Source organism: Manduca sexta, chromosome 17 (genome assembly GCF_014839805.1).
Source record: "Manduca sexta isolate Smith_Timp_Sample1 chromosome 17, JHU_Msex_v1.0, whole genome shotgun sequence".
In the NCBI taxonomy this organism is placed as follows: Eukaryota; Metazoa; Arthropoda; class Insecta; order Lepidoptera; family Sphingidae; genus Manduca; species Manduca sexta.
Window position 1 is genome coordinate 2,171,971 of NC_051131.1, and position 12,178 is coordinate 2,184,148.

At 34.8% G+C, this 12,178-nt stretch overlaps 1 protein-coding gene across 2 annotated transcripts in view; it reads left to right on the top strand.

Moving 5' to 3' along the window:
• Positions 1 to 7,776: 7,776 nt before the first annotated feature.
• LOC115453442 (nuclear receptor-binding protein homolog) overlaps positions 7,777 to 12,178 on the top strand; it is an 88,630-nt gene continuing 84,228 nt past the window's right edge. For both annotated transcript variants that reach the window (XM_037439515.1, XM_037439516.1), the window contains exon 1: positions 7,777 to 8,270. In XM_037439515.1, the coding sequence (XP_037295412.1) occupies positions 8,145 to 8,270 (126 nt within the window). In that variant the 5' untranslated portion in view covers positions 7,777 to 8,144. The remainder of the gene's footprint in view (positions 8,271 to 12,178) is intronic.

Here is a 12,178-nt window from a genome sequence, read left to right on the forward strand (position 1 = left end):
ATTAATTTTAAAGATAATGTAAACAGCCTGAATTTATAGCAGAACATTTTATATGTGGCAAATATAATTTCAGCTTTTCGCAGAACTAACAAGTTAAACACAGTCATTAAAATTCGTTGAACTAACTTATAGTATATATAGTTTGTCTGTGGTCCCGAAGGAATCCTCAATAGATCCAAATTAATTGTGACTCCTATTTGCCGAAACTATGAATATATTTTATTCATTTCATATGACTTGAATATCGTAGCTGTCATTTACAAGAATTATTATAATCCTAAAGAATAAAATGAAATCCATCTACATATTGGACAAGCATGCTTATGTTATGGTAATGAGGAAGTTCATCCTTCTACATTTAGCAGAAGGCTAAAAAAACCGGTGGGACAATAATATCAACAGTGTGACTGTATCATATAGTATAATACTAAATAGCTACAAAGTAATCCAGCATCGCAGTAAACGCGGCAATAATGATGTCAAATCAGAAAATATAAACTCCACTAAGATCTTCTCTATCTTTGTGTTATATTTTAAAATAAAAATCAAATGTAAGTTAATGGGGATGTTTAGAATCTGTACATGAAAAAAAATTAAAACACGTATTGTTTTGTCGAATATGCGTTCAAGTCTATCCAATTCTGACAATCCTTCGAGTATAACAACCAACACATAGGTAAACATAGATTATTTGAGAAAGACAGAAGGCTTTGATAACAAAACTGCACCCACAGTTTTCTTTATCAAAGCGGCACAACTGAAACCGCTAACCAAACAAATAATATAAATATATTATGAATTACACCGGCGGATTCAAAAGCATGTCAGTGGGACGTTTGGAGGTAAATATCAACGTCTGATCCCTCTCGGTCCCTCTCCGCTCACGAGTGAAACGCCCTCTGTCATGGGCCTCTGTAATAAGAAGCGCTGGTATTCATTACTGCGGCTCTCAAATCTGTATTATTTTGGTTAATTTGAGTGGGGTTTAATATTATTTTAATGAAGACTAGACTTTACATACCTACTTTCGAAATCTTAGTGGAAACCTCCATAAAGAAATGAATCTTTTCAATGTTTAAATCTTTATTCCGTAACCTCCAAATGCTAGTTTATTACTACTCGTTGAGTACACAAAACGCTCAGCGCGTGTCACGCCAGACTCCTCGAGTTTGGTACCGACAGCGTGACGGGGGTCCAACTATCAAGGGAATGTCACCTGTAATGACAACTAACATGATAACGCGTGTTTATACTCTCGTGAATTATTTGCGTCTTCTCCTGCATATTTAGCTCAAGTGTTTTTTCTCTAGGCGGTTACTAAAGTCACGACTTAAGAACATGATTCTTTGAACTTATTTACGTCTCATGATATGACAGATGGCGTGCCCGTTGTTATTTATATCAAACTGAACAAAACGTGTGTATATAAAATAATATTAGTAGCTGGACGCGGGATGCCAAAGCACAATTCACAGCTTAATTAATACAAACGCTGTCAAACCAATAGGCAAAATAAACTAATTCTAATTAATCTTATAATCTACGCAAATAATTATAATTTGAATATACCAAGAAGCTGCCTTGTAGACCTTCGTGTTAATGGATAATAGATTAACTAAATGAACACTGACTGTAATTAACAATTTTAGACGTAACTCGATCTACTAAACTATGTAATACATGGTATCTGCGTACCCTGGATACTGCGAGGGTAGGCAGCGCAGATTTTTTAATTTCTGTTGTCAAGGAGCAGAAACCCGACACACTTCACTCTTGTATTCTGGTTTATATGAAAGTCAAGTAGGTATACTGTTATTAATATTTTTTTATATCTGGCACGGCAATATGACTGCTACAGCGGAAGGACCTAAGATTATAGGACAGATTACGCGCACAGAGAAACTATTTCAAAACTTGCAATTGCAAATGGTCTTTTCCAGAGTTAATATCGGCGCTACAAACTTTCCTAGAATGGCAAAAAGGTTTTGCTTTTACGACCGATTGACTGACGATAACCCTATCTGGAGAACAGTGTATGCACAAGTATCGATACTTTATTAGATACGTATTATAAGCGTAATGTAGATAATGCCTAGCACTTTGGAACTCTATATGGCCCTGTTTCACAACTAGTGAGTAATTGCTACGAGTCACGTTAAATGGATAAGCCGTCCAAATACAAACGGCACTTTTATCTAGGCTTCCAAATAAATGAAATTAAAGTATGTTGTACATACATACACTAGCTATTAAATATGAAAACTCCAATAAAACTAGATATTTGTGAATCAGGGTTAACTGTTGGATTACTTAAAGACATAAATAGCGCGTTCAACCAGCCGAATAACTTTCGTATAATTTCAATTGTTAAAAATACTGCATAATTTTCCTTTAAATCTACAGTCATGTACAAAACACATTTTCTTGAAACAAAATATCATTGTTTTGATGACAAAGAGTTTCATAGCTTTCTCGCCTAACGCAAATATTATGCGGCGATGAAGATTAATATAAAAGGCCTTTTATATTTATTTCGCGGCTACTGGCGCTCATTAAATGAATATTTTCGCCAAAAAAGTCTTTTAAAACGTGTTTTGAAGCGAGTCGGCAACAATCTTACAAACGCAGTAATTTACGTGCATTTAAAAATGAAGATTCCGGAGAAAAATAATAAAAGTAAAATTTTCCATAGACGATTGAGGAGATTTGCCAAAGAGTTTAATGTTTAGCAGGTAATAATACATAAACCACACAATTAATTCCGATGAATTTGAACACATAGATAGACCATAGATGTGAATTATCACGTACGATAGTATTGATCACAAATAGTCTCATAAGATTTGTATACCCCAACGCAATCTCAATTTTATACCGGAATAATACTCACTAGACAGAGTCAGAAAAGGAAATAATGTCTATCTTCCACGGTACCCTAAAATATTTCCTTTTCATGCAATATTTTTATCGGCGGTTATTTTACGCGGTGTCACAGCGCAATAGGCATCTGAAATTCCATCTCGCGGCTCTTCACTCGTTAATTAATGCCCCTGTTTTCGACGGCCGCCATTATTAAATATTTCAATAGGTTTTCAGACTAAAGTGTTTTATTGTTTATGTTTCACGATTTCGATCAAGTTTCGTTAACTGTCTCCCAGTAATGACGGTAAAGTTTGCGTTTTTAAATAAATAATAGATTTCTTGTTTTTGTCTAATTTTAATTCTTATCTTATCTTACAAATATTATAATTGTGAAAATGTTTTGATGTTTGTTAACAATAAACGCAGTAACGACAAAATTTAATTGGGACACGGGTAGACCGTATCCTGATATCACATAAACTTTCTATTCCGGGAATATGCTCCTATATAAATACTGGAACTTTTTAATTGAATTTTAAATAGCTGATGCTGACGTCATACAGTGTACTTTAGTAGCAGGAAAGGCATCCCGGGGCCTAGCCACGAGCAACGCCTAGTACCAAGTATATTTAGACTTTGAAATTATAGGATACTTTTAAATAAGTAATAAAATAAACGATCAACGCAAACGATGTTACATCTGCCTATAATCTTGCCTGAAACTGACACTCACAGTTCTGGACAACAAGACACGTCTAGATAGATGCAGTGGACTCAACTGAATGTAAAGGAGGAATATTTCATAACAGTATATTATTACGATTCTCCAGAATGGCCGCGGTTTCATTTCCTGTTTTGTGGGTGGGCGGCTGCTTGGCCAATAATCATATGACTTGGGGTGGCAAAGGTTTTTGTTGTTTTTCCGTAGAGGAAACAAAAATAACTACTTCTATTGCATAATAATACATGATATAGATTTATTTATTATACTCGTTACCCTTACATAGCCAACCAATACATAAAAAATAGTGTTCAAGGGATCAAAGTAAATTAGACCAATACAGCATTTATCTGCTGTAGTTTAATTTGTATCTGAGGAAAGGCTTATACGGACGGACCGTAAGTCGAATTTACTTTGTTTAAATAATGTCATTGACACTAAGAATAGGTAAATTTTAATAAAACTACATTAATGACATAGACAAAACATTCATTACAAATTAGCGGAGTGCGAGCGATGTCGGGTTGTCGACCGAGTGTGGACCCTTGATGTTTACTGCAGAGCCACCGCGCGCCACCGGTAAGAGGCTCATTACCAGCTACTTCTGTGTTTTATCGCGGCTCTCGTTCACTACTTACTTGTTGCAGGAATACTGTGTACACAGCTCCCATTCAAAAATAAAAAAGTCTTCGCTCGCAACTGCGTGTGCTCTTCGAGCTTGCCAAAATATAAGTCACTTAATGTACCGTACTGTGCACTTTTCTTGCATACAAATTTGATTTAATTAATATAAATAAATTAACATTAAAGTTTTGTCATCTGTGTTATTCCTCTTGTATCATGGCTCGCGAATTTATCTCCGAAGTGTCAGAGAGAGGCCCAACTGTTGCATGTGTATTAAGTATATCCACTATCCCTGTAACAGGACGATCCTTTTATATGAGGCCCACACTTACCTTTCAGATCATAGCCTAATAAAAATGTACAATGTTTAATTCTGTATAGCGATAGATCCTAGGTTCTACTGCCAAGTCGCACATAGATATGACTAAAATTTTCTTTCTGATTCCGGGATTGACACCCTGAACGTACCTAAGTATCATCAGACAGATGGTCGATTTTAAAAAAAGCCAAACCGCTGCAACATGCCGAAAGTGAATAGCTGGGGCCTACCCCAGGTGACAAGATTGAATGAGAATGAGAAGAATCGATATAAGTACAACGAATATTGAACAAATTGCTTTTACACTAATTCACGTGGGCTGTCCTGTCGCCACTGGCCGCCCAAGGGGCCACTAGGCTTACCTAACTAACTGTCCACCAAGCAACAATGGATAGGTCTGCATTGCAGCACCTCATACTATAAATTTTGGAAATGTCCAACATATTGTTATAGAGGCAAGGCTCTTATGTAACGTAATTCACGTCAGGAATCCAAAATATACAATCTCGTTATTGGGATCAAACTGGAATTATATATTTAGCTCCGCAATCGATAAATTCATTCGTGCGTTTCTTCAATCATTCAAACATTCATCCATTACTTATTAATTATACAGAAGAAAAAATAATTCATAAAATTAAAAACGTAATGTCAGACCGTAGTTTTCCTGCGGAGCTGAAGGCTAACCGGGTAACAGAGCACTAACGGTGGGCCCTCATAAACAGTGTTGCGCAGTTAGCCCAACGTCCCGACTAACTGCTGGACGCGTCCGTCACTCGGCTAATGCGCCCTGCCGGCACGCGACGTCCCTAACTACTGTTCAATTATCCTTCTTAGCTTTGTTTGGCCAATTAAGATACCTTAGGCTATTTCTTTTCCCAAAATACGACTGTCGAAGCGATAATGGACGAATATTACACTTTCGAAGGCAAGGTTACGAGGATCTGATAATAGGTTACCTTCAATTGTAATGACGGCGGTGAAAATCCAAAGTTTCTGCATCGATACCGAAAAGGGCGTTGTGAAATTGTAATGGCGTAATTTGCTTTTTAAAAGGCAAAATAGTGTAAGTCACTGTTCTAAAATAATTACCACTTGCTATGCCATAGGGTCATACAACCTAATATTATAATGCCATAGTAAGAAATAAAAATATCTTATAGTCCTTACAATTCATATTATGTTACTTATTTGTTTAATTTGTTACTATATACATAATAATAATATCAGCCCTGTATTATATACTTGCCCACTGCTGAGCACGGGCCTCCTCTACTACTGAGAGGGATTAGGCCTTAGTCCACCACGCTGGCCTAGTGCGGATTGGTAGACTTCACACACCTTCGAAATTCCTATAGAGAACTTCTCTGATATGCAGGTTTCATCACGATGTTTTCCTTCGCCGTTAAAGCAAACGATAAATTCACAAAGAATACAATACACACATGATTTTTAAAAAAGTCAGAGGTGTGTGCCCTTGTGATTTGAACCTGCGGACATTCGTCTTGGCAGTCCGTTACACCCAACTAGGCTATCGCCGCTTCATAAAGTATACTGATGCAAAATTGTGTAAATAAAGAAAGAAGAATTGTATGATGTGAAAATGACGAAAATGCTATCTTTAATGTCGAAAATGTCCCAGATTTCTCTTAAATAAAATAATCTTATCCAGAACTGTGTGTGCAAAACATCAAACATAAGCCTTTTGTTCTAATATTTTTTACAGGCGGCGATTGTCTCTCGCCATTTGGTGACCTATTTGGCCATTTACCATACTCGAAATAAAATTTGGAGAAGATGATGGGCTATCAGTTTTCAGGAAAGCATACACACTGCCAATAGATAGGTTTACGGGCCACTTAGGAACACCCTGATATAATAATATAAATAATGAAAGGAGGTAGCTACATCTTTCAATTATCACAAAAACATTACGCTAATGGATCTGAATTAATTAGGGCCGAAGAGATAAGTAAAAATATTTGTAAGCAGTGGAAACCAAATTATAATTTACACCACAACGACATAATTCTGATTAATTTTTAATTAAAAGGAATAGGTTGCAGGCTGTATTCCGCAAAAGAGAGTCTACTTCGAAAAACGAAATCCGTAGTTTCGGATGACGGATCGTACATTTTGTTACTACGAAGTGTTACGGATCCGATGACGGATTCGACAACGGATCCGTAATCGGATTTTGACACTTATGACCTTTTTACTTTCGTCGACCGCACTATGAAAACCCATTTGACATAAAATACATCGTTTCTTCTTTCGGATCTTAGCGTCAATTTTACGAAAGCTCTAAGCCTTTCGTTAGATTTTCGTTTGGTACTCCAGAGGTTTTAAAATTGCTCAATAACTCCTGTGTGAAGAATTGTTGCGATAGAAAAGTGCTGGGCGAAGTTGGAAGCGTCTCTAACTGCGTAAAACCTTCGTAACATGGAATTTGTAAGAACTTATAGGACTTTGCCACCCCTTTTTGAAAACATCTGCGAGGATATACTTAGTTCCACTAATTCCTCCAAAGAACATATACGGGGAATTGATACTACCACTAAGATAAGCTACACAAGAAATATTACTTTCTACCTTTCTCAAGAACCTAGCTAGTATTAGTATTGTAGTATTCTTAACGTCTAAATGATCTTTTTGTTTTTTGATGCATTGTACTAAAATATATATAATATTTTTCTAATTTCATATTTTGACTGCGCTACATTTTTATTCTAGGAGTTGTTAGGGAGCTCACAATGTTAAAATATATTCCGTGTAGTAAATAGCGCCATCTATACATAATATGGCACACAAAAATATCTCATTCATAATAACTTTGATTCGTATTGCACGTAATAGATGTCACTATCAGGCAAAAACATATTTTTAATATTGTCATTATTTACAAAATGAAATAGTTAAAAAAAGTTGTATTAGAATACTTTAAAATAATCTATAAGCACTAAGGCAATACATAATCATAATATGTTTATATAATTCGTATAAAGGATAATTTAAATATTGGTAACATTACGCACTTGCTCTGTAAATCATAGATGGCGGTAATAAAATTATCGATTCAATAATAAAATTATAATCATTTATAATCAAATCTTTATAGTCGTTTTACGTAAATATAAAAATATGTTTTAATAAATTAGAATCCTTATAAAAATTTCTAAAAGTTTACGGAATTAAAAATATCGAACGTCACTTTCTGCAAATATTGTCTATGTACGCCAGTGTAAAAAAAGTAAAAGTGTTTGCCTACGGTTTTATATTTGTGTCGGATGGAAATACGAGAGAGCTACGCCGGCGAACAATTTATTTCAATTATAATGAATAAGCGCGTTGGAGACGCTGTGTGTTATAGCTTACTTTAGACAAATAATTGAACTTTAATATTCTATAACGGATAGTCGGCAACAAGTGCCGTGTAGCGAATAATGGTTTGTGAAATAACGACAGTGACGTCTCGCTGTACAGCCTTGGATATTATGATTACGAGAAAAAGTGTATTTTGAAAATATACCGAGTGTTTTCGTGTTGAAAACGTCTGTGAGATATTATTCGACTGTGTTGTGGTCACATTTGTGATAGTGGTGACGGTAGATCAGTGATATGTCGGGCGGTCGGAGCATCGACAAGGAGCGCAAGTCGCCGAGAGAAAGCGGGGAGGACTCGGAGGATGAGAGTGAAATCCTGGAGGAGAGCCCCTGCGGGCGGTGGCTGAAGCGACGAGAGGAGGTACGTGCTATCTCTACGCGTTCATTTTACTATTGCATGATGGTCCATGGGTCAGCGCTAACTGGGGATCAGCCGTCAGCTGACTCGCAAGGTTACCACCTCGTACACAAATAAGACGCAGTTGATTAGCTGTTTATATTTGCGCATGTGTGTTTTGATGTTTTTATGTTTTGTATGAGGTTTGGGCACAATTTCAAATAATCTGATAAAAAATCTAGAACACAACACCCTTAAATAGAGAACAAGAACATGATCAACATTCAAAATCGTATTATAGTTTTATAAACAAAGGATTATTTTTACGGATAACCCATGTTATAATCTATATGATTATTAGACTAAATTAACTTGTATCTACCTGGATTTCCATGTACCTTAGCCACTAATGTTACTGTCCATACTAATTATTAAATAGAGGTTTATAATATGCACACACCATACAGAAGCAATGGTACGGGATAAATAATTCATGAACTTTTTATTTCTAATACATTTTTAACTCTATTATGACATGTGATAATGCATTTAAATCATGCAATTAGATATAAAATCACTTGATATTATGAATTCAATGTGTGTTTGTTGTTTGATTTAAATTCATGTAACTATATTATTTTGTCATTGGGTTACTTCTGAGAAATCTGTGACAGTAATGAATAATAATTCATATCAAATTTATGCCTTATTTACAAACTGATGTGACTTTAATACAAAAAGTTTGCATTTCCTTCCTACCTACTCAACCATATTTACAATTAAAACCTCATTCTTGTTCCACATCTGAAGATAAACAGGGTAATTATTTACATCCTTACCTATTATAAAATGAAGTCTGCCGCCACATCTGTCTGAAACAATAAACTCAAAAAGTACATAATGGATTTAAAATAAATATGGTATGGAGATATTTTAAGACCCTGGAGAAGGACATGGGTTTGCCTTTTTTTCAGGGAAATATGTAGCAGTACTTCGCCCTGGAAAATCTCTCATGTGTGTATGAAAATCTCTCAAGGCACGAGCTAAAGCTACTACTTTTATACACATTTTACAGAATAAAATTTTAAATTACATTTTTAACTTAAATACCATATTTAAATGGCATGAAAAGTCTATATTTTACTGATTTAAGTACTATTCAAAAGATATTTTAATTAGTTATATAATATAAAGAAGGTTTCAGTAGTTTTAGTATTTCTGTCTGTCATGGTCATTGCTAGTCTCAATTATTGACATTGACATAGTTGAACTTACTTTACTTGTAAGACGAAGATTAAAAGACATATAGCTGGTTACGAGCCAATACCATCTATTTAAATTTTCTGAGAATTTTAGGTTTTGAATATTATAATATTTAAACATATTAATCTTCTTTATAAAGGCAAATGTTAGGAATATGCTAACTTAACTATCATATTGTTTAATTGCTACATAGTTATTTTAAGACTATTATTTATGGCAGAGAAATGCATTTTTCCCTGAAAGTTTGCTTTTGTGAGTTTGATGGTATAAATTCTCTAATTTTGCAATATATTAAAATATATTTGTTTCACTTTGCATACATTGGAGTTGGCAGTCTATTTAATAATGTGTATTATGTGTGGCATTGTTTCCTATGGGTATTAGTTATGGCAGTGTCATATCGAGGCCACTAACTGCCACAAAATAAATTTATTAACTTAGCTTGATTACTGTAGTACCAGAAACCATAGTGCCTAGTAACTATTGTATGGGAAGTTTATTGATCAAATTTTCTCATCTTGTTTTGTTGTTCTATTTGAGTATTCAATTTTCTGGTGGAATAACATCTAGTATAAAATTTGTTGTTCTGGCAGTTCAGAATATGAATGGTTATTACACAGTGTTAATTCTACCAATTGTGGTACAATAATGACAATCATTCAGTACATTAAGCTAGTCTAAGTTAATAAGTATTACTTAAATATTGTGAAAATTGTGACCTCAGCTTTTTCAGTTTTTATGCAGGCAATGCCATTACTTCCTAAAAACAAAATTTACCTATGTCTTTTTTATTTAGTGAAATTTACATGTAGCAACATTAAATTTATATTAACATGAGATTTAATATAATCTAATTACATCCTAATTGGTTCAATTTGCATATTACATGTCAAATCTAGGATATGTTATATATGCATCTATTTTATTATAATTTATGTATGAGAGTATTATGTGTCTGTGAAAAATATTCAGTATCGTCATTTTACTTCCATAAGTTTCCATTGAACATAACCAGAGTATACTACTTACCATCACCATAATCAGAATGACAGAAACTGTAACACTCTAAAATCTTTCTGTGAACATGTAATTGTATGTAATAATAGTGTCCTGCTACACAACAGTTAATAGATGTAGTCTTTCTACGCACATCAAATTATTGTTATCATTAAAAAAAAAACATAGCCAAGGTCACACTCATATACTTCGCAGGAAAACTATACATACCTGTGGTACTTACCCGAACAGACTCTTGTGTGCAAACAGCCTTTCATCAAATAAAGACATAACTTCCTAAAGCATAAGAGCTTTCAGAATAACTACCTACATCACTAGCTAAGTGTTGCATTGAGTACAGACTAGCAAGTGAAAGTAATGTTTAGACAATGTAAACCCATGAAATAATATCAAGTGCAATGAACTCATACTGACTGACACTGCATTATGTTTTATGTAATCATTAATTAGTTGTAGCGTTGTAAAAATGAATATGGTAATATCCTCAGGGTGTTATAATTGGCGTTTTATTGAGGTTATAAAATAGCTTTATTGTATTTTGTTTATGGTAATTTAGAATAGTGATTATGTTTTAGTTTCATAGGTGGCGCTACATGTGTTTATATTGTAATCAAGCTTGATTAGCTAATGTTGGTTTATCTCATCATGTTAATACTAGTCTGCCTCTCATAAATACTTTGAATAAGGGGTTGACTCGCAACCCATCTTAAATCCTTAAATAAGGTGGGCAGAAGTATAATAATTGCAACCAGACCTCTTCATGAGTAGTTTCATGACTTTTAAGGAAGGAGCGCAACGCCTTATTTGGCTTAAGTCCAACTTCGAGCAAATTATGTGCTCTCAAGCGAAAATTCCGTATACAAGTGACCTGTCAAAATATAGACTTTTTTTCTTGGCACGATTAAGTGACAACATTGCACCTTATAAGTAATATCCACCAGATATAATAGCGAACAACGAGGAAGCCATAATTTGGCCAAGATTACGTAAATTACGGCAGTTGACTTTGATGCATGACTTGGGAACAGAACCCAGGATTTCGCTGGTAGTACATTCTATTTAAACACTCGGAACAATACAACTCTGGCGATAGTTTATAATTTGCATTCAAATAGCTTTGAATTAATGTTATATTATCTAAGCTTATTGTTACATCTAATAACACTTGCATAATTCGTGTTCAAACAATCTACATACATATACACAATAATAATCTGTTGGCATGAAATTGCTCTCGCCGTTGTTGGAACAATCAGGCGATGACCTCCCATTCGGCGAATGGGCTGTGATTGTAATTTCCCTTTCCTACTTCCTTGGTCGTGCTGGTCGTAATATATTGCATCCCTCCACAAACTTAAAGTTACTGTGTAACCAGGTTTGACATAGTTAAAACTGTACGAAATGAGATGTGTAATAATTATGGTAAGAATATGTGTTAACGCGTGAAGAAGAAGCGGTACAAAGCAGGTCGCTTTGGTACACGAAATAAAAGTGACAATTGGCATTGTAGTGGCCGGTAATCATTTGAGTAAAATGTATAAAGCATTGCGGGTCCGTACCATGTGTATAGCAACTCGTATTGCGCGATTTCCATTCATTCGCGTTCGATGACAGACTGTATGACTCTTTAGACGGTGGCCCGACGCGGACAC